This window comes from Thalia democratica, chromosome 2 (genome assembly GCF_965202585.1).
Source record: "Thalia democratica chromosome 2, ktThaDemo2.hap1.1, whole genome shotgun sequence".
Lineage (NCBI taxonomy): Eukaryota > Metazoa > Chordata > Thaliacea > Salpida > Salpidae > Thalia > Thalia democratica.
The window spans coordinates 46,276,461-46,301,293 of NC_139166.1; the positions used below are offsets into that span (position 1 = coordinate 46,276,461).

Sequence of the window (24,833 nt, forward strand, 5' to 3'; positions counted from 1 at the left end):
CTCAATGCTTTTTTTTAAATTTACAGTAAAAAAATGCATTCATTCTTTTAACACTTTTTTATGCAAACTAAGTTTTGGTCAAAGACCTTGTCAGTGCTTATATAAAAATCTTATTCAAATAAATATATTCTATTTAAATTAAATTCTAAAAATGTACTGTCTAAAATTTCATTATCTACTTTATTCTATTATATTTTATTTAAAAAGAATTGCATAATTATATGTGCACTGACAAGGTCTTTGACTCAAACTTAGTTTGCATAAAAAAATCATAAAAAAATGAATGAGTTTTCTTACTGTGAATTGAAAAAAAAACTTTGAGTGGAAATTACAACATCAATAAAATAAAGTCAAAATGTTTATACAAAACTAAATCTACTAAATAGCTTAATTATATTATCTTTTTAATGTATTTTTTTATTCTTTAGTCTAGATAAATGTTTTTTTGATTGACTGTATTGATTAGTCTTTGATAATAGGTTTTATTGATTGAAATAATCACTTTGTTATATTGCTTGCTTTATTTTAGTTATCATTGGTAAAAAACTTTTAATAACTTTGAAAACTTAAGTTTTTTTATGCTTAGATAACTTGAGAATGTTTTTATTTTAAGTAACACCAAATATTAAGAATAACTAATAAATATTCTGTATATTCTTGTTTTACCAAATATCTAGTGCTCAAAGCAGAAAATTGCAAATAACAAAAGCTTATCATCTTACTATGTGTAAACTTTTTGTTTAGTACTGATGAGAATATTATGTTGTTATCTTTTACTTTGAAAGAAATAAAAATGTAAACCCTCACTACTTAGGTCAATGGATTGGTGTGGAGGGATATCTTTCAGTTACCAAGCTGCACACCGTTTGCTTGTAATTAATACTTTAAAACAATAATTTAAAAAAAAAATTGAAAGTAAGTATATATACATTAAAAAAAACTATTTAAGTAAAAAAAAACAAAGTTTTAAAAAATGTTAAGCACCCTTTTTGTTAATAATGACCATGAAAACCATAGTCTATCATGGGCTTCACTTAGTTTCCTCCCCTAGATTTTGTTTTTATGATCTTTTTCTTTCACATTTTTCTTTTTTCCCTTTCTACAAGAACAACCTCAAATGTAACAAACAACTCAGAAATAGATAAGAGGGGATTATTGGTTATGTCAGTATAATTATAATATTTAGTATAATCACAGTATTGTTAAAACACCACTAGATGTTAAATAGTTTCTATAAATTTTTAGTATACATGCTTCTAGATTGTAGAAAGATTAAAGTTATTAAATACCTGCTTAGCTTTTTTATTGATTAAACAATTCGATTTTAATCAATAATATCTAGCACTAGTAGTTATTAGAATTAAGAGTTTAACCAGCAAGAACTTTTTTGTGTTCAGAACAGACTAAATAAAATTAAATTTTTAATTAAAAATTTCCAGATTTAGAATTTTTAACTTTTCACTATTCTTGTTATTTATCAAAAGTGTTTTAAAAAACAAAATATTTAGGGAAACTACATAAATACCTGATTAAAAAATACTTTAAAACTGTTATAGATTACTTTAATTATTACTTTTTTCAAATACATTTGGTAATTTTCATTTTATAAATTGATTGATTCTTAAAAGGTAGGAAATGACATTAATAGTTTATAAGTATATGTTTTTGAAAACTAGTTATTTACTTTCTTTGAACATATATTGAAATTTAGTAATCATTGTCAGCTATTATAAAAAACAAGTATGCCACCCAAGAAAAAGGGAGGAAAAAAAGTAAGTGTAAATTATACATACTTTTATTTTTATTTATCTTATTGGTCCTATTTTTATGTAAATGATTTATTTAAACTTTGGTTTTTACCTTTTGTTAATCAAGTGTTTAAAACTATCTAGATTAAGTTTAAAAAATGATGTTCAGTTTACTATAATTTAAAGTATTATCTATCTGTACATTTTTTTTAATTGGTAAAACGTATTTAATATCAAAAGCTATTCCGTTAACTGTTTCATTAGTTAGTAAGATTGTAGGTTGTATTTTTTTTAATAAGGTTTTGTAGTGAATAATTTTATTAGAAAAAAATAAGTTTATTAAAATGATAAAAAATTATTATTATACAAAGCAACTTTATATATGATTTAAAATGTATAGTCTGGTAGAGAAAACTTTTTCTGTTTACATAAACTAGGTCTTAATAGTTGTATAAATGAAGCTTCCAAAATAAGTAGCTCAGAGTTTTTAGCAAAAGTCCTCAACCTTATAATTAGAATTACTGGTACACTTGTGGTTGTCAATTTTTGTTATCCAGTTGTATAAAAGTGATTATTCTTAGGTTTATAAGATGAATATTTATTATACTTCTGTGAACTTTTAGAACATCCAGTTCAGTATGTGAGAAGAACCTTTAAGATATTTTTTGCTTATTATCTATACCACAGTTACAACAGAACTTATAAATGATTATACTTTTTACTTTGTTGGGAGAAATGTTTTTCGGAATCCAGTGAAGGAAAATTAGTGTATTGTGCAGTATAATTCTTAAACATAACCTAGCCAAAAACCTGGCTAACTTTGTCAGACATTTCCTAAGTAACTATTTAAGAAATATTGCTATGGTAAGTAAGTTTTAGGTAAACTTGGAATTTCTAAAGGTAAATTATCTTTAGTATAGTCAAATATCTCAATCTTGTAGAATTTTTTATGTTAAGCTACCTTGATAACAAAGAGAAACTGAAATGCTTCTGAAGAATTTTCGATGTGTCTTCAATGTGGTAACGAGAACTTCTGTTTTGGTTGGTCCAAAAGATGTTCACAATGTGTATAGTGACCCTAAATCCAATTTTCTTGTTTATAGTTAAAAGCTCACCATTAACAGACCTTTAAACAAAAACAACCATTTTAGTTTTTGTATCCGTTCGAAACTTAAGGTTTTGTGAGCATTGATAATTATATTAAAAAGCTGATAGTTTTTTAGTTTGTTTTCAAAAATAACATCGGTGTCATCTACATACTTGAGATATATTGAAGATGATTTCAAGCACAAAAAAAGTTTTTTCTCTAGATAACCCGAACTTTTTTGATAAAACTTGACACAAATGTGAGCCCATTGCTACCTTATTTCCTTTTTATGTACCTTAGGAAAACCACAAATATTTTTACCCATACCAAGTTAAATTAAAAACTATTTCATTGATGTTTTTGTGTTTGTACCAACATAACATGAATCAAGTATTGCTTATAGTATTGTATCATAACTTAGGTTATTGGAGTTTAAAATTTAACATTTATGATTTATTATGAGATTTATTATAAAATTTTTACAGGGGAAAAAAGGTAAGAAAAAAGGAGGAAAAAAGCCAACTCTCCCCACTATACTTGATGGAAAATCAACAGAAGAAATGACCAGAGAAGAGGTACAGTTATTTTATACTGGTAAACAAAAAAAAAAGCTATTTAATTTTTTTATAAATGCATGTTTTAAACATAGCTAGTTTGATATTTAAATCAAAATTTAAAGTTTAGTTTTATAAATAAACCTGTAATAAAATTTTTAATGCTTACAGCTGGTGGACCACATCACTAGAATGAGAGAAGCTCTTGATAGGGAGCGTGAAGAAAGAAACTATTTTCAACTTGAACGTGATAAGGTAATAAAGTAATATAAATTGCTGTTTAAAAAACTTTAATATATCACTATCTTGGCTAATGTAGAGTTGCATTTGTTATGAAAATGTTTTTTTAATATTAATTTGAAGCAAAAATGTTATTCATTAAAAGAAAAAAAAAATTATAGTAGTTCGTCTTTTTTTACTAGTTGATGGTATTTTTTATAGTTAAGTTTTATTAACCATGACTTCGTAAAAACCTTTAAAGTATTTTCAATAGAACATTTAAGTAGTAAGCTATCAATAGATTTTTAAAAATATTGTCGTAGTTATCTTACAATTTGGATCACTACATTTATAATTGGTTTTTCTGCAGTGTTTAAAGAATATTTAGAAAATTGTTCTAATTAAATTGAAACCTTAAACTAAGACCATATGGGGTTTAATGCATTTTTTTTTACAAAATTTAACTTTAAATGTTATATGAAAGCTTATACTATAAATGCAGGTCAGTTATTATAGAATATAAGTATTGTAATTTCATTCTAAATTATAGTAAATCTTGTAAAAAAATCTATAAGAAAAGCATTGAGAGCTATTTTCCTGTGACATTTTTTTTTGGAAATTTAAATTTCATTAAAAATTAATTTTTTTTAAGCTTTTGACCTAAAATTTTCAGGATACTTTTGTTCGGAGCAGGTCAAAATTGCAGGAAGACACAATTGCACAAGGTTACTAAATTGCACAAAGGCACAAAATTGCACAAAGATACTTTTGCACAAAGATGCTTTTGCACAAAGACAAATTTACATTAGGGAACAAAATTGCACAAAGACAATTTTGCATTAAAGGTCAATTTTGCACATAGAGTCATTTTTGCACGAGAGTAAAAAAAAAACTAAACGATTAATTAATATAAACACAAAAAAAAAAGTTACTGACAGAGAGTAAGGTTTAAAGGTAACAGTGATAGAAAAAAAAAACTATCTAATAAAAATTACTATAAAAAAATTAAAAAAAATAAATTAGTTAAAAAAAAATAGGTACCAACGGAGGGTTAGTGGTAACAGTAATTAAAAAAAGCAATTTTTTCCCCTTGTGCAATTTTGTCTCCTTGTGCAAATTTTTACGCTCGTGAAAACTTGACAGCTACCCACTTTTGTTATACAAGTAAAAAATGACTGCGTAGTATTTACAAAAGTAATAAAATATAAAAGTTTTACATAAAACACACAAAAAAATTTTTTGTTTAAGTTAAAAAATTGACTTTAATGAACTATTTAAACATTAGTAATGAACTTACAGTAAAATTAAAAAAAAAGTTTACCTAATAAATGAAGGCAAGAATCAAATTTTACAAAAACCGTCTTTTTTTGTCTGTTTATTTTATAGAGAATCTATTGAATTCTCCGAGTTTGATTGCTTTTATCTCAAAGGAATTTTCAGTTTTGTTAAGTGGTAAAAAGTGTGTTAAGTAAGATATAATACTATACCCCTCTTGTTTTAAGTTGATGAATAAAGTTTTAACCAAACATAATTCGTATATAAGCTTATAAATCTAATAAGAAAAGTACTTAAAATATTATTTTTACAGGTAAACACATTTTGGGAAATTACAAAGCGACAGTTTGATGACAAAAAAGCAGAACTGAGAAATAAAGATAGAGAAATGGAAGAAGCTGAAGAAAGACATCAAATAGAAATTAAGGTAACAATTTTATTAGAAACTGAATAGAAAGTGTTTAAAGTAAGATTTATTTGTGATAGTTTTTTTTCAGTTACTTTGGATGATGTTTTGTTTAGAATTACCGTAACCTCTCGCATATTTACGCACTCTCGTTTAATTACGCATTTTAGATTTGTAAAAAAATTTAAAAATAAAAATTTTATTTTCTTTTTATATTGCACTAATTAGGTTTATTGTATTTTTTTGATTTAAATTATGTTTTTCTAAATGCTAACTCACCTCTCTATATCTTTAGACTAATTGATAAACATTTAGTTATAATTCAGTATATCAGAAATTTTGTTAACAATAAGAGATTAAAATAAAACTCTGAAAGAAATATGACTGTGTCTAATAATGAAAGTTTAATACACAAACCAATAATACAGCACTCTTTCCCTATATAAAAATAAACATCTAAAAAAGAAATTTAATGAAACTTCCTAGCAAAAAATAGCAGTGATACTTGATAAGTATAGAGCTTATGCCTTACACTTAACACGAATCTCAATTAGTTTTCAGTAAACATACATATCACTAGTTAGAAGAAGAGAATATGAATGTTAAGTATCAAATAAGTCACATATAGATAAATTATACATATTATTAAAAATAGTAAAATTTTTCTACAAGTATTATTATTTTATATAAATTAAATTTTATTTTAATATGTGTATAGTTTTACCTTTTGTTTTCATATATATAAATAAAGTAAACAAATTGTTAAAAGTGGGAAAATTCCCAGTCTTTTATTAACTAGAAGCAATATCAAAAAACAGCCAATCATAGTAAGTTAAGTTGGTACCTCTCGTATCTTTACGATCTCTCGTATTTTTACGCACTTTTTCTGTGGACACAATGTGCGTAAATAAGCGAGAGGTTACTGTACTTAAATTTTAAGTTTTTGTTGTTATACTTTTATAAAAGCTTTTATTAAAACGTTGCACTTGTATTATAAGTTTTAAAAACTTTTAGCAGTGTGTAAATTAAGGTTATTTAAGAATTTTTCAATAAAATAAAAATCATCTCTAAAATTAAAATATTATGTTTAATAAGTGAAGATATTATTATAAACTTCCTAAAGGCTAATTAACAGTCATGAAGTAAGTAATTGTACAACAGTATATAGTTTGAGTGAAATATGAAGTAATTTTCTGTAGTTAGTTTGCTTTTAAGAGAATAATAGAAAGTGATTAGAATTTTTAAGTAATATAATTAAAATAAATCTGCTCAATGTTTTAGTTTAGTTGTTATTGGTGTGCATACAAAGATATAGTTTGTTTAATTTAGATATCCTTTTCAAGTAGAAAATAATCAACAATTTTATGAGTATAAAAAACTTATACTTATAGCTTTTTGCTATTGTTTTATATCTAGAATACTAATTACAATGGTACTTGTGTAACATCAAAATATATAATGGTTTTAAAAAAAAGAAAATTTAACTTTGAAAATTTCAAGTTTGTTATTTTTATAGTTACACAAAAAAATTCATGAAACAAATTTTACACTTACAGAATATTTCATAAATTTACAAAACAAATTGTATATAATAAACTAGGGTGGGCAACATATGGCCTGCGGGCCGGATCTGTCTGAATGAAATTGACTGGCCTCTTAACATTTTTTAAATTTCAATGAAATTTGGCCCGCTGAGAGTGAAAATAACCGGCTCGCGGGTAAAGTGACTGGCCCGCCAAGCTCAATATTACAAAATTTGTATAAAACTTTGTATCATAATTTTACCAAACAAAACTGAGTTTGACTTGAAAAACATGTTTAAAAATGGCTTTTTAGTTTATGTTTAGTGATAAAAAAACAATATTTTGTTGTAATAATTTTTATATCAATCTAAGTTAAATATACTTGTTTATATTAAAATATATATTGTTATTTAATATGAAACTAAATTTTATTAATCTAATACTCTAGCTCAGGGTTGTCAAAAATAGATGTTTCCGAATACGTACTTAATAAAAATGTGTATTTCTTATCTTAAGATGTTACAAACGAGTGATTTTAAGTAATCCAGTTGTTGTATTTATAAAGTTAATATTAATTCAGTCCAGTGTTCTAATGAATATAATAAATTTAAATACTTAATAAAAATTAACTTAGGATGTCATATTTGATAAATTTTTGTGAATTAAATGAAGTTGAAATAGTGATCTACCGGATCCATTCAATTAGTATCGAGTCGGATCCAAATAATATTTTCAAGTTAGGATTCAGTCGAACTAACCAAGGACTGAATTTTTCCAGATCCGGCCTGCCAATCAAAAACGTTGCCCACCCCTATAATAAACATTCATAAACATACGTTGAGTCATGTTTAAGTGTAAACCAAATTCAGTTCTTATAAACTATACAAAAGTATTTTTTAAATTAAAAGGTGTACAAGCAAAAAGTCAAGCACTTGCTTTACGAGCATCAGAATAATCTGGACGAGCTGAAAACAGAAAACATGGTTGTCATCAAGAGAACTGAAGAGGAGCACCGCAAGTCGGAGAACGAGCTGAGAAAGGACAAGAGGTCGCTGAAAGTGATCAACAAAGATCAGGAGCTGTCTCACGAAGACGCCGATAAAGACTTGCGCTTAGTAAGTTTCAAGTTTAATGAGTTTTTTCACACTAAAGTTCCTTACAAAGTTTATCTGATTTGAAGGCGAAGGGGTTTTAAAACTGAGTAAAGTATAATTTAAAGGTAATAGTATTTTCTGTTGTTAGTTACATTGATTTTTGAACGTAGAGAGTTAGATTCAGTAAACATATTTATAAAGAAAATTGGTGCTAACAATCACCAAAACGGTAACAATTGTCTTCGTGTAGTTTATTCGAAAATTATGTCGTACATTATTGCTACGCTTTTGACCATTTTTTATAGCTGTGTATTTTTTACCTGTATAAACAAAGTATGTTTATGTTCATTATGGTCTTCAACATTTTCGCAGTTTGGAAAACCATTTTTCAATATATTATTAGTTAACGAACACTTCTTGGATATTTATTAAGATAATTTTTAATTTATCAGAGCACTTAAAGTTGTTTTGAAATTTTTCCTTAAATTTTTCGACCGAGTAAAACAACTAATAACTGTATATGTAAAAAGTGATAACAACTTAACTAACCTCTGTTAACTATTAATTACTTATAAGACTGTAATTAATCTTAACACTTAATACATTTTGTGCAGTATTTTAAAAATGATTAGATATATGATTAATTCAATTTAGAGCTAGCCGTATAATTTAAATATACATTCATACAATAACAGTATTAACTCAGGGTCTTATTTTTAGTTGATTCAAGTTTTTATACTTATAACTTTTAATTTATTTTTTATATTTTAGTAAATTTTGAAAAATTTGACTTTGAAATACATCCAGAATTTACTATATATAAATTATTTTTTTATAGGACCATTTATAGGAAATTAATTGTATTTTATTGTTTGGATATTAAAATTGAAGTATAGTACACAACATTTGTCTATAAAAGTGGTTTTATATTGAAAATAAATAACTATTTTGTTACATAAGTTATTACTTATTAAAGTTAACTTATAAATTATAGTAAAATAAAAACATTAAATGTTTGATTTTATATTTGTTTGCAAAGTAATTATAATAAAATAAATTGTATGTAGTTATGTACACAAGTTGAAATTGATATATTCAAAATATTGTTTTAAGCCAGTCTTACTACTACACTATAGAATTAAAAAAACAATTTTTGTGAGCTTAACTTATTTTAATTACTTTATTTTTTGTCTGTAACATTAAAATAGATTGTTTTTTTTAAGTAGAAGAAAATAATGTAAATATAATAGTTTTTAAAAAGACCTTTTACTACGATAAAATTGTATTATCCAATAAATTATACTTTAGTAACAATAAAATAATAGTATTAGTATCATTAATACAATAAATAATGATATACTTATGTTTATTTATATTAGTAAGTTTTTCGACTAACTTTTAACTTAATATTTTAATACTCTTTTAAAAGCACCTAAAACAAAAGCTATTAGTTTACTTTTTTTTCTGATGTTTTAATGTTCTATAATATTTGTCATCCAAAACTTTTATGCTAATATTTTGTAGAAACACCATCAAGCTGTCACTGCTCTTCGAGAAGATTTTCAACGACAAGCTAAAGGTATGAGTAACTTGCGACACTTGTATATTAATTAACTAAGATACATTTAATGTATTTAATACTCTGTGATCCAACCTTAAATAATTACAACTAGTAGTTGGAAAGTTTGTTATCTTTAAAAGTAAAACCAAGCCGGATATGAACAAATATAGGACTTTTTCCGTTTTTTTTTAAAGTTTGTTGTGAACACCAATTAAATAACTTGAATTATTATTTTAGTTTTATAATGTAATTTTCTCAAACATTTTAGAAATAGAATCAAAATACGAACGGAAAATGGGAACTCTCCGTGACGAGCTTGAGTTAAAGCGCAAGAGTGAAATTCATGAAATTGAAGAGAGAAAAAATCAACAGATTAATCAGCTTATGAAAAACCACGAAAAAGCTTTTGCTGACATCAAAAACTATTACAATGACATTACTTTAAACAACCTCGCTCTCATCAACTCATTAAAAGTAAATTAAAACGTTTATTGTTTTTACTAAAAAGTTAATCCTTGTTGTTAGTTATTAACATAAAAACCGTTTAAACTTTTTAAAATTTTGTTTTTTGTCTTTTTTTTTATAGAAAAATAAGATCATTAAAGGATACCGTAACAAACTAATTAAAATAATCTAGGAGCAAATTGAAGATATGAAAAAGAATGAGGAACGATTAACTAAAGAGATGAATGAAGTTCAGTCACAAAACAGAAAATTAGTCGAGCCTCTCAGAATTGCCAAAGCTGAAGTTGAAGATTTGAAACGACAGCTTGCAAACTATGGAAAAGACAAAACTTCTCTAGCTGTTAGTTTGAAACTGAGAGTATATCAAAATAAATTTAATTATAAAAAATTATAATAATATTGTTTTACCAAAACTTCTAATTTTTTTTGTTGTTTTAAATATGAGAAGCCAACCTCTTTAGTTTAATATTACTTTATTTAAATAGTATTAAATCAAACTTTTTTTTTAGAATAGTAAAGCTCGAATTGTCATTCTTGAAAAAGATCTGAAAGCGACGAAGTGGGAGCTTGAAGTTCTTCGCCAGCGGTTTCAACACGTAAGACGTTTATATTATAAATTGTTTCCAATATATTTTTAAACTTTACCAATTTGAACTATCCTTATGACGCAACAGACGGAAGGGGAGCGGGATGAGTTGTACTCGAAATTCGTCAGCGCCATTCAGGAGGTGCAGCAGAAATCCAACTTCAAGAACTTGTTGCTCGAGAAGAAGCTGCATGCCCTCGGTGACTCGCTCGAGAAGAAGGAAGCGCAACTCAGCGAAGTTCTCAGCGCTTCCAACCTCGACCCGACTGCCCTGACTGTTGTCACTAAAAAACTGGAGGTACAGTTATTGTGTGCCGTTTTTTTAACTTGATTTTTTGTTGCACAACAGGTAGCTTTTGTAAGCGTATGTTTTAAATAAAATGAGATGGTTGTCTTCTTTTAATCAACAAATTAAAGGATAACTTTTATGGATTCAAAAGTTTAATAGTGTAAGATTTCGATTAAAAAATGCAATGTAGGACCGTGAAAAAGTGTGTGACCTTTATTGTAATAACTAAATTACTAAATTAAATTAATAGAACTATAAAACTAGGTTATATGAATATAAGTAAGTGTTCTCTGTACAAAATCAAGCATGATAATTACCTTAAATTACGTTTTATAGCCAAAACTATACTTTAAATCAAAATTAAATGTTACCTGGTTTAAGCACAGCAACAGTCATGAATATTTTTACTCCATCTGTAGCAATTTACTAACACGTTAAGATACTTATTACAGGAAAGCCAGGTATAAAAAAAGCTTAATTTTTCTTCTGTAAAGGAAATCTTAGACTTTATCGTTAAAAACCTTGGTAGTCTAAGTAAATGTTACAAATATGGAATAAGACAATATAAGTATACAATTGGTGATGTTAAGAGTTAAAGGAATAAAAAAAAATTAAAAGATTTAAAAACTAAGACTTAGTTAATTGTAAGAAAAAAAACGAACCGAAATTAGGCTTAATGCTTTGCAAAAATAGATGTCTAAGTTATAGAAACACTATAAGATATTTTTTTAGCGTTTAAGAATGAATAAAAGCTTAAAATTGTGAAAGAGCATGATGCCAATTAGTCTTAATTTTGTTTATAACAGTTAATACGTTTACTAGGATACTAATTATTATAGTTATTCGATTTTTTTACTGCGATAACTGTCAGCAATATCAACCACCATATATTTTAAAAAGGACTCTTGGCAATCATGAGAAACCTAAACATAGGTCAAAGCTCCATACTGTTGTATGTACCATCTAATAATTGTTTCAACACCTTTGAGTGCTTTAAAGTTGTCTAGTATAACCAGACTTCAACCAAATTTAATTTAATCATGTAACCAATATATAAGTAAAATAAGATCATATTTCAGTCGAACATTAAGTTCTTGCATTATAAACTATCTTTTATTATAATAAAAAACTTTTTTTGAATTAAAAGCAATTGAAGTTGATTTTTTTTTGACTGCTACTTAAGATTTTATTGTCCTTAGTTTTATTATCATGTATACTAAAATGTCTTTTTATTCGAAATGTCGTTATAAATTTTTACTAGGTTTTTAAATAAGTTTTTTATAGATGTTTTCATTCTATTGATAAAATTTTATTTGCTAAATATTTTTTCTAAAAATAAATTATGTAAAGATAATTAAATGAAATATTTTCTACTTCTTACTGGCTTACATATATTTAAAAGGTCACAATTATAGAAGCATGAAAATGATATAAAAATCACTAGCTAGAAATTTCTCTTTTATTTCCTTTTCATAGTTTAGAATATATTTATAACCAGCTTAACATTCTGCTTAACTAAAAAGCCAACTCTTTACTGATTTCTAATCTAAATAAAGCTAACTGTAAAAATATAAAAATCAACGTACTATATAAAGATTATTACAGCGATGAATTTAGTCATTTTAAGTAAAAAATCTAACTTATAGAACATAAAGTAAATAAGTGTGTTGCATACCGCAGAAAATTTTAACTACTAAATGATAAACACCAAGTGACAAAAAAAACACAGCTTTTTTATTTAGAATTTCGGTGTTTTTTATAAATTATAAATTTATAGCAAAGTTTTGTTTGTTTATATAAACTGTATAATGTTATACAATTAATAAAAACAGGATGTTCTCGATTCAAAGAACGGCGCAATCAAAGATCTTCAGTATGAGCTCGCAAGAGTTTGTAAGGTTAGATTTATTTAATTCGTTATTTTAATAAGATTTAAAAGTTTGTAAATACGAAATATAGTATATAGGCTTAAAAAAACATTGTTTTTGTATCAAATTTGAAAAATTTATTGTTATTATCAGGCTCACAACGATTTGCTGAGAACTTATGAGTCGAAGCTTGTCGCGTTCGGAATACCGCCTGAAGAACTTGGCTTCAAACCCCTGGAAACCACCATTGCCGGGCAACAATTGGGTAAGGGTCCAGCCGGTCTCGTTTCAGCCCCAACGTAAACCATCAGGCCAACATTTTGTGTGTAGTGATTTGTAAAAAAAAAAGTGTGCAACATTTATTTCTATTTCACTGTTAAACTGTCTGCATTAAATTATTATCAACATGTATCTTATAAAGTAATATGAAGTTCAGCTTTACTGTGTCGTTTTAGATCACTTATTTTAGCCTTTTTTTGTAAAAAAAAATGAACTGTTAAAGTCTTTACAAAAAAATAAACTGGCGTTTCTTTCAATAAAGTAAAAAAAGTTTATTTAATAAAGTTTTGTTTTACTATAAAACTATTTTTATGTAAATACGGTTGTATTTAAAACTTTAAATTGTTAGAATTACTCTGTTTGTTGGTATGATATTATTGTAGAAGTTTTATGTATAAAGTTAAACTCAGCAAAAAAAAGAGTTAGCAATTTTTTAGTGTAACTTATTGATACATTAATATTCTTTAATTTTTTTATATTAATAACATTGTCTTAATTGAAAATTAAAAAGCCTACGAAAACCACAAAAGAAAAAAGAAATAACCTACCACACTAGATTAACTTTAAAAAAAGGCTATAAAGATATTATATTGCATAGAGCCAGGAAAGTTGGATGTTGATAAGTTTAACTTTAAAAAATAAAACCAAAAACAGTTATTACACGAATATATTACTAATAATATTATATGTCTTTATGTGTAAACATTTTTAGAACCAAAAACTAAGCATCACGCGGACAAAGTATTTATTTTGTCATTATGCAGTTGATTTAGTATAGAATAGCTGATTTATTTTACAAATTTCATTGCAGTCATGGTATAATGTGTTTTTATCTGTTAGAAATAAAAAAAAGCTGTACAACTAAATGGCTGAATAAATAGCCATGATTAACATGATATTAAATCTGTATCGCTGATACAGTCGTTAAAAACTTAACAAAAATACAACTGTTATGTATGATGATTTAACTATTTACTGAAAAGATTTAACTTCATTCAGTAAAAGAAACTTACAAAGCGTAATAAGAAATGCTAAGAACTTAACAAAGCTTAGTTTATCTTTTTATAGATTTTTTAGACTTAAATTCTAAAAAATTAAATGATCAAGTTTTATTAGTCATTGGTAAGAAAATAATGACTAGATACTTATATTAACTTACTGCATAATTGTCAATGTGCGCATATTGTTTTAGTGTAACTTGAAATGATTTTACATGTTTATCAACTACATTCACTAGTTTTAAGTTGGTTTTTCTTAAGTTATTAACATCATTTTACTAGCTTGTAGTTTAGTATAATTATTGACATAAATTTTTTTGGAGTTATTTAAATCTGAAAACTTTATTATCTTTGGAGTTGCTAGCTTACGTAACTCGTAACTAACGTATAGGGATGATACAGTGTATAAATTAAATAAACTTCTACATTTAAAAAAAAAACATTACTTTTTAGCTAGTTTAGTTTTTGAACAAAAACTTTTTATCTGAATAAAACTTAAAACAAGAAAAATTAACAAAAATAATAAAAAATGGTATAAATGTAACAAACGAAGAGTTTTGAAATTAACTAATGCATTCATCTTAAACAAAAAAAGTAGATGAACTGAAAAGTTTCAGCAACGATTACAGCTTCATTTAGAATTCCAAGTGACTGAGGACTATCCGAGGGCTCAACCAAATCGAAGCCGAAGCGGAAACACAAGCAATAGTTTCCAATATTCTCTTTCTTGCAGTACTTGTTAAACAACCTACAAGTGCATATATTTTAAAAATGACTATTGCTAAGATTTGTATGGGGCACATGAAAGATATGTGCCTGCAGTTTAAGTTTAAAATATTTTGCTAAAAAACCAAGGCAGTGGGCTATTTTTAGCTATCTAAATAAATTTAAAATAATACATTCTTAGAGTACTTCAGAAAACTTATCATTTAAATTAGTATTAGTTAAACAAACTGACTTTTCAATTTTCTGTCTCACATCGATTCTAAACTCTCTTTTTTTTTCCTTCCTGGTTAATGATTTTCAAAGACATTTCCGAAGGTTTGATTACAGAGTTAGAAGTCCAAAATGGATCATAAAATTTTTTTTGTCACTAGACTTTGAATGTTTAATAATACTTATCTGATCTGGACATTTTACACCTTTGAGATACTGATTCAACAGAGTTAATATTTAATTTCGAAATGTTTTCTTTTGTGGTTAGCTTCTTCGTTGGCCTAAAATTAAAACCTAACTTGAATTAAAATATCTACAGTTCTTATTCACTTCATAAATAGGAGAACTATAACTACTATAGTTTAGATACTGAATATTTGTTTTGTTTGACAATTGGTTTATTAACAACAGAATTAATTATAATTTACAATTGGTAGCCGTTTATGATATAATTGTTTTTCATTCTTAAGTTTTTTGAAATGTCAGAACCGGAAATTTGTTTGCGAAATGAGAAAATGTTGAAGGTTAAGAAATATTTTAATAAATTTAAGAAAAATATTTTTTTAGAGTTATTAGATTTAAATTAAAGATACATGCTTAATGATTAATAAAATATCAGTTTATTCCATTAATTCAAAACTTATATTATTATTTTATAACTATTTTAACTTTAACAAAACATATCTATTAGTGCATTAACTTTAAAAATATCTTTACACCAAAAATGCCGATATTGCTTCTTAAGGTTGCTAGAATTAGGTAGTCAAATGTTTTTTTTAAACAAAACATTAATTTACTTCTCCAATAGACCAATTTTATCTCCTTCCTTCATTCCAATAGACTTTGGCGTGTCTGTATCAAAAATTTCACGACCACTAAATTTAAAACTCACAAAATCTCTTTTAAATTTTTAATTTGGCAGTAGTTCGTGAACAACCTGAAATGAAAAAAAAGGATTAAATTATAAGTCGTTCGTGTTTAATTTTGAACAACTTATTTTTGTCAACTTATCGAAATTGTCTGTAAATAACCTTTCCACAGCGTGGCTGGTATTTATCTATACTTCAAGTTTTCGTTTTCACTAGCATTTTTGTTCAATAATTTTGGTTCTGAAGAATTGACATCTGCGACGTTTGATTGAGTTTTGTTCACTAAATTAGAAGCGTTATCCTTACAGTTATTAACAACATGTGCGTCATTTGAATTAGAATCATCTAAACTGAAGCTTGCAACCTCGGTTTTTTCAAAGCTGTGGTTTATAGGAGCATCATTTAAAATATTTTGCTTGCTGCAATGATCAGCTAAATTATTTTTTAAATTAGCGACCTGACTGCTTAATTGCTCTGGACTTGTTTGAACTAAGTTATTATCATTACTTTGCTTAGCATGGTCGCTTTTATCAGCAAAAAGTTGATTACACAAATTGTCCGTAACTACCCTGCAAATTTTAACTTGTTCAGTAATTTAACTTCATCAAACAAAAAATTGAAATACAACTAAATTTAAAATATTATTCTAAACACCTTAAGTAAGTAACAAAATGGTTAACATTGACTTATCAAAATAAAAATTAACTTAGTTAGTTTAGACCTTTATTTAAATAGTTAAATTGTGATTTATTTATTTTTATTTTAAGGTATAAGTTTCTTACTTGTTCAACTAAAGAATTTAACTACCTGTTAAAACAATCAATGTTGTCTCCTTCTTTGAGACCAATAGACTTTGGTGTGTCTGTTTCAAATACTTCCAGACCATTATACATGAAACAAACCATTTCTTTTTCAAGACCTCTAGTTTTGCAAAAATCAGCTATCAATCTAAAATAGAATGCACTTTAAATAATTACAATAATCATAATTTAGATAAGTTTTTGAGGATAAAACATTTTGAGTATGCTTTACTACCATTAATGAACTATTATTGTACAATTTAGAAGAAGCTTAAAAGTAAGTAAGTTTTGGTTAGCTACCGTTCATACTTACAATGGTTTTAAATAAATTGTGTTCTACTTAATTTTGTAGTTTGTCGTTTTTATTAATACTGAAATGGAGTGTTCTACTATTTTTTAAAGCGTTGCTACTGTTGGTATTATCAGCATCATCTACAGAAGTTTTGTTTTCACTACAATTAGTTGAACAAGCTGCAAAGCTTTCTTCTACTAAAACAGATTCATTCAAACTGTTTGCAAAGCTAGAGTTTTAATCTTCATTACCAGCTTCAGATGTTTTATTTTCATTGACTAGACGGTCAGAGCAAAGAGACTGGTCTTTGACATCTGAATTTTTGAGGCATTTTCGACCAGTGAAAGTATTTCTGTTATTATTTGATATCATTAACTTCAGTATAAAAAAAGGTAATATGTGCTAAACAATGAATTTACAAATATATTAACAAGGGAGAGTTATTATGGTAAAATAAACGTTTCTTCACAACTTATATTTATCTTACAAAAATGTTGAGGTTTAATATTGAACACAATCTTGTAGTTAACCTGTACTTAAGTTCAATTAAATATCCGTTTTTTAATCCTAAAGATTTAGGTGTATCAGTGTCTTTAATGTAACGACCACCGTACTTGAAACAGACTTTATCTTTTTCTATATTTTTTTATTCGGTAGTATTGAATCACGAAACTGAAAAATTTAATGTACTTAGACTTATGGTTAATATGTGTTGCAAGTTATGTACTTAGTTTGTTAATTAAACAAAATCAAATAAACTGAGTAACTGGTTTTTAAAACTTTCTTATTATACTTTTGTTATAAATCTAAACAAACCTTTCCATACTATTATTTGCGTTTGTAGTCATTTGAGTTCTAGCTATATTTTTTTCTGCCAGTTCTTTTGAAGTAATAACTGATTCTTGATTATTTACATTAACAGATTTTGTGTTTTTTAAGTTGACAGATCTTTCATACTCGTTGCAAGTTGTTACCTCAGCACTATCAGGTGTTTTTAAGCCTTCTTTATTTAAATAAACTTCATGTTTTGAACTAGACAAAGTTTTTCACCTAAAATCTTCTCTTTGTCAGTTACATTCATTTCTTGCGGCGAATTTGTTTGATCTTCTATCATTTTATCACTTTGTTTAACTTGGTCGACAGCTTGAGTACAGTGTTGATCAACTTTTTGGCTCTCAACAAAATCCCTGAAGTGTTATGTTTCTTTTACTAGTCTTTTACCATATGAAGTAAAAAATAAAGCAGTGTTGAACCTGATTTCTATTATAAAATAACTGTCCAAATTAACTACTGCTAACGAAATACATCATATTAAAACAATATTGTCTCCTTCTTTTAGTCCAATAGTCTTAGCTGTGTCTCTTTCAAACACCTCTTGACCATTATACATAAAACACACAAGATCTCTTTCAAGTCCTCGAGCTTTACAAAATTCAGTCATAATTCTAAAATTATTCTTTTAGTTAGATTTAATTACAATTAAACAAACTAAAGTTATTTTAAAACTATAAGCTGTAATATGTTTAACTACTACTTTTTCGATTTTTAAAATTAGTACTACAAATTGTAATAATAATTCAACATAGTTTCAAACTTTAGAGCTCATATCAGTTCAAGTTAATTGTTTCAAGTAATACCTTTTTAGGTCATTGTTTTTATTAATTTTGTAGTACAGTGTACAAGTTTTTACTAGTACAAGTTTTTCAAAGTTTTGTTTTCATTTACACTACTGAATTCATCTTCAATAGTTGCATCTGTACTACAGTTTGTTGATGAGTCAACATAACTATCATTTGTTGAATCATCTTTATATGAACTAGTTTCTGATTTTGGTTTTAGGATTATATCCTCAGGTTTTGATTTACTTTTTTTACTTGAAGTGCCTGTATATTCAACTACATTAGCTACTACTTTGATACAAGGAGATTGCAAGCTGCTTTCTTCTAAATTTGAAGTTTTGTCTGTACTTCCAATGTCTTCAAAAGCCCTATAAAAATACAATACTTATGCAGTCAGAAATAGTGGTTAAACAGTTGCAAACTTTATTTCTAACGTTATTTGTTATATTTTATATGTTAAAGTTATTATTTAGATGATATAAGTTCTTGAAATTATTTAAATTAGATACTTAAAAATTTTATTTACTTTTTATAGACACAAATTATATCTCCACTCTTAAAGCCTGTTGAAATTGGTGTGCCAGTGTCAATAACAGCCTTTCCTTTGTATATTAATCCAACTTTATTTTTTCCAGCATTAAATTTCTCAAGGTACTTGGCCATTAATCTAAATAAGAGAACTAATGTTAGACTCAGTAAAATATTACCTACAAAACTAATTCAGTTGGTAAGCTTATTGATATTTAAGTTCAACTATTTTAATTCAATTACTATTGCTTATAAAATAAAACAAAACATCAACTTCATCATTAGTTGGTTGGGATGGATTTGAAACTTGTACTTGTTGCCCATTGCATCATGAACCTTCAGAACTACCTTTTGAATAACTTTTTTACAAGGATTGAAACGGTTTAGCTCAATAAGTTTATCCTCAAACATTTTAAACTTTTAAACCTGTGGATAATTATTAGTTTTAAGTTGTAGTATATTCAAATATTTTAGTTAATTTTTTTAATTTTTAAAGTTAGTAAGTTTTTACTGAATACAATTTATTTCAATATTAACAAGTATCTTTATAAATAACTTAAAAATAAGTTTTTATTTACCCAATGTAAATTAATTAGTAATACTTTTAAAGTAACTTAAATAAAAGCACAACCTATGTTTAGGAACATTAAATATATTAGCAAGAAAAATTAAAATGTTAAAGTGAATTATATACATGTTAGGTAACATATCTTACAGACAATTCTACAAATTTAAGCTGAATATCAATTTTCTTAATTGAAAAGCATTAAATCAGAATCAAGACTGTAATTAAAATCAGCAATCTGTATTGAACTAGTGATCATTTCACTAAACTTTTTTTCTATTAATATCATTAAACGTTTACTCCAATCAAAGTTATGCAACTAGTTTGGAATCTATCCCTATTGTCATTGTAGTCAATTAAGTTTTAAACAGTTTAAATTTAAAAAACATTAAACTATTTTTGAGCAAAACTCGTTTAGTAATAAAAAATCATTTTTTTATAACAAAAAAAATGCAAAATTTTATTATTTTCTTTGTACTTTTTATTGTCAACAATATCAACGGAAATTAGAAAAGTTATTCACAATAATTTTAAATTCATTAATTCAAAACACAAACCATTTGTTATATTATTAATTATAAAGACTGGTATTAGTTTTTATTAGTTTTTTTTTCACCTTAGTTTTTTTAGGTTTTACAAAAGTTTTAAAAGTAAAAAGTTGATAAGCTTTGTTTAGTAAAGTTGTTTAAGAAGTCTATAATATTAAAAATAAGATCATACTTCTTTATTCAAGCTCATGAACTTTCTAATAATTAAACTTTAAGTTTTTTTACAATTTATACTAAGGTGTTTCTTTTAAAATAATAAGCAGTACAACTTCAATGTTCAAAATTAAACAATTTTTAAATAAGATTAACGTATTAAGTACTTCCTTTATTTTTAGCTCAGTTGAAGCGTGTTGACTCGTTAAACACACATAAACATGTGTTAGTGTAATAAAAGAAGGATACTGTATAATTTGTTATTGTTATATATTCGAGTGAACTTGTTTCGCTAGGATCTTTTGTTAAAAAACGCTTAAGTTTATATTTTGGACAGTTATTTTAAGGATCTAATTTTACTGAAACTTTTTAAGTAAACTAAACATACTTATCAGCCAATTAAAAGAAATAAGTGATTAAAACTATCTAGCTTAATTTTGTGAATTGCCAACTTATATGATGGCGAAGTTGTGGAAATGTAGTAAATATTTGAAGTGGAAGAAGAGCTTAATAAATAGGAGTTAGATAATTTAGTAAATATTAAACTATAGTTATAATCTCAACTTGATTGTCAATAAACATTTGTGTTTATTAAGCAATCATAATAACAAAAGAACTTTTTTATTTTCTAAATATCATTTTTTAGTGTTACGACGATTTAAAAAAAAAATTTATTAATGAAACTTTATGTGCTAATATAATTTACAAGTTCAAATCATGTCATGTAGTTACGTTGCTCAATAAACTTGCACGACAGAGATTTGTACTTCTTTATAATTGTTATACATAAATTTAAAGATTTACTACTAGCTTTTAAGTTTAGTGTAAAATTAATATCAAAGTTTTTTTGTTCTTAAAGTTATAAAATTTAAAAGATTACGAAAATAAAACAAAACTATATTAAAAAATTTAAATTAATTCTATCTCTTATCGTTCAAAAACTTATTATCAAGTTTTTGGATAACTTAAGTTGTTCGTGAAGTTATACTAGTTTGAAATGTTTCTTAAACTGAGCTTAGAAAAAAAGCTATTTTATTTTATTTTTTATTTATTTTTTTAACCATTCACTTTATCACTAAAATTTAACTAACTTTCTTACAACATACAAACATCGAAAATACAAGTTAATTGTAAATATAGCTTTTTATCATGTCAAAAAAAATAATTTAAACCTAATGTATGTAGCTTAAATTTATTTAGTCTTAGCAGGACGTATACTTTTTGTTCATTAAAAGAACGTTTATCAATAATAACTATGAATTTATTTATTAATTTGTGATAAAATATTGTTCAAATTTTTTTACTAAAATAGTAGTTATATAATACTTAACTGTTATGTGTAAGATTGTATTCTACTTAAATTACAAACAAATTAAACCTACCAGGATCTGGATCTGGCAGGATCCTTATTTTATTGATCTGGTAGATCACTAGTTTAAAGTTTTGTGTGAATTTAAACAACTTTTATTTATTACTATTAGACCCTTTTTGTTTTAGAAATTATTATTTGTTTAAAGTTATTATCTCAGTTTATTAATTGTTTAAAATACTTTTAATGTTTTATTTTAATATTTTTGTTAGTTGTTTGTTTTTTATTAGAGTATTTTTAAAATTTAATTCAGTCTTTAAGCTATAATACTTATAATACTTTATTTTGTATTATCTTCTTTACAGTAGAATGATAATTAGTTATTAATTGTCTTTATTTGTTAAACAGCAACAAATAAAAATTTAACTATGAGTATTTTAAGACCTTTATATAGTCCAACACCTAAGTTTGTTATTTGCAAACGTTAAACACTTACCCCAAAGATACTAAGCTCTGCTGCAGCAACGGTTAATATTAAAATCTATTGGGAACAATCTAACCACATAAAGTCAACCAAACCAAGTTTAAAATTTGGATGTTGAGCAATGATAATGATATTATTATTTAACTACTTTATCCTTAAAAATACGCATGAGCTCGAACAAAAACATACGTCAGCTGTCATGATTCACATAAATTTCAAAATATTTGTATATATTTTACGGATGTTACAAAAATTAATTATTAAAATTTTTAGATAGTCAGTAATTTAAATACATTTACGACGACATGAAGCCATAAACTAGCAAACAATATATCGTTTTGTAGTCAAAAGTCAAAATTAAACTAATTTTTTAGAAACTAAATATTAAAACACTTGATATAAACAAAATACTTTTCGTGTATCGTTTTACTTAATAATGGAAAGCTAATATCACGGAACTTATCTTGCTAAAAGTACAACTGTTTTATACAACTCGTGCTTAAATAAAGACCTTATTTTAATTGTACTCGAAAAAAAAGGTTTAGTTTTTGTTTTTTTTTTCAATAAAGTTTAAACTACTTGAGTTAATCTGGTTTACTACCATTTCTAGCCCGCGATCATTTCTAACCCGATCATTTTTAACCCTATCATTTTTAACCCGATCACTTCTAACCCGACTAATTCTAACCCGATTACTTCTAACCCGATCAATTCAACCTGAGCAGCGACTTTTTGTTTTTTAGATTTATTTCGATAAGTGTTTATTTTAAAACCAAACTAATGTTAACAAAATTGTTCTTTATTGAAATATAGTTTATTTGTCTTAACAAAAAAAACATTGTTTATATAGCTTTTATTAAAGTGATTGTTTAACAATTATTTTATTCTAACTTATTATGATTTCAAATTGTTTTCTTTATTTTGAATTTATTTTTCATATCAACCTGCTTCAATCGAACATTTTTTTCAGATTAAATAGACTTACTAGATGGTTTCTTTTTTTAATTCTACTTTGTTGAACTAAAAAAGTAAGCTGTTTTTACTAAACTAAAGTTATGCACTCTTGTCTTTTAGATAACTATAGTATTATTTTAACACGAGTAAATTTTAAAAATTAAACTGTTACAAATATAGTTTTCAGATACAAAGATTTTCATATTACAGTCTATAAGAAAATCATAATTTTTAGATATAACCACTTAAACAGGTTTTTTTATTTTTAATGTAACGAGTCCGAGGATTGTCAAATTTTGTCTAGTTAATCTTCTTAAAAACTTTTACTTATGTTTATACAACGTTCGAAATATTTAAATTACGACTTGAATTAGTACTTAATTTGATATATTTAATTTTTTACAACTACATTTACTTTATAAGAAATTTTTTTATAATCTTTTGGTCGTAATTATAATTATTTTAACTATATGTGGTTTTAAAAATTTTCTGTTTATATAAAGTGCTTTTATTCGCTGTTATTTTGCTTGTGCTTACATTTTTCTAACTCTTATGAATAAAGTAAATAAAAAATAATGAGTACAATAACATAAGTTTTAATTTAGTTGTACTTAAAACAATTAAAGTGAATCAAATTAAACCATCTGTTAATATTGTTACTTATTTATATACGCGAGCATGGCGATTACTGACTAAACGCGCTATTAACACAATATCCTTAGATAATTTATTAAGCTTATATTTATAATGAATATTAGTTAATTAACAAAGTCGATTTATCAAATGTAAATTAAACTTATACTATTATTCTAATAGATTATAAGTGTTGATTGAACCTATGCTGCTATTTATTGAAATAGAACCATAGGCAGTTTGATACTTTGACTTAGACTATTTGTATATTGAAATCGAGTTTAAAGCATGAAATTGTATTTACAAAAAAATTGCGAAACAAAAAGATGGTATAATACTGTACAACATAAAACCAATAAATCGAACTATCAATTGTTTTTAAAGACTAATTTACAAAAATCAAAGAAGCTGAACACTAAGTGTTCTTTTAAACTAAACTCATGAAACAAAGTAATAATTCGCCTAAATCCTTCGCTTAAACAAGAAACCATCACTAACTAACTGAAGCAAAAAGCCGCCAACAAAAATGACTTATAGTTAACTGCAAAACAGTAAAAACTCAAAAGCCACGCTCAAGCGTGATCGTTAATTTTATTAGGAAGTTTGAGAGAAGAGAAGGAAAGAAATAAGATGACTCTCTACCGCAACAGAGCTGTACAATATGGTAATAATTTTCATATATTATGTTAATTTAACTGAAAATACTAAAGAAGATTAAGTAGACGAGATTTGATAATTCTCGTTCTTGTTGTTTAACAAACAAGTCTGTTTAAGTTTGATTGATTTTTTTGCTATAGGTCTAGCTAGATATTTATTAATGAAATAAAAGGTAGACGGTCAGTCGACATTACATGCTTTTTCGGTTTGATAAATTATAAGAAAGTTTTATTTAGAAAGGTTATATCTAAAAGTTAAGGGCTTTAATAAAAAAAAAAAATGTTCAGGCTCGCCTAATATTTGTTTTAATTCCATTAAAATGTAGAAGTTTCCACTATCTTAAATGTTTTTGTCTTAACAATTTTGTTTTATAAATAACTTAAAGTTAGCAAAGTTTAACTTTAATCTAAATAAAACTTTTTAAACAGACTTTTATAATCTATGACGTAACTGTTTTTAGCTAGAATTTTCAAATTCATTGTATACAATTAAATTTACACTATATTATTATCAGTTTTTAGCAAGATTATTCTG

The 24,833-nt window shown here is 25.6% G+C and overlaps 1 protein-coding gene across 1 annotated transcript; it reads left to right on the top strand.

The window, feature by feature from the left end:
• Positions 1-1,711: 1,711 nt before the first annotated feature.
• LOC145849631 (dynein regulatory complex subunit 4-like) lies at positions 1,712-13,086 on the top strand. The gene is made up of 12 exons (XM_082954620.1): positions 1,712-1,772; positions 3,321-3,410; positions 3,561-3,644; positions 5,197-5,310; positions 7,721-7,927; positions 9,431-9,485; positions 9,736-9,941; positions 10,105-10,272; positions 10,442-10,528; positions 10,607-10,816; positions 12,640-12,705; positions 12,829-13,086. Exons 1-12 carry the CDS (start codon positions 1,743-1,745, stop codon positions 12,976-12,978), a joined length of 1,467 nt encoding a protein of 488 aa, XP_082810746.1. The 5' UTR covers positions 1,712-1,742; the 3' UTR covers positions 12,979-13,086.
• The last annotated feature ends 11,747 nt before the right edge of the window (positions 13,087-24,833 follow it).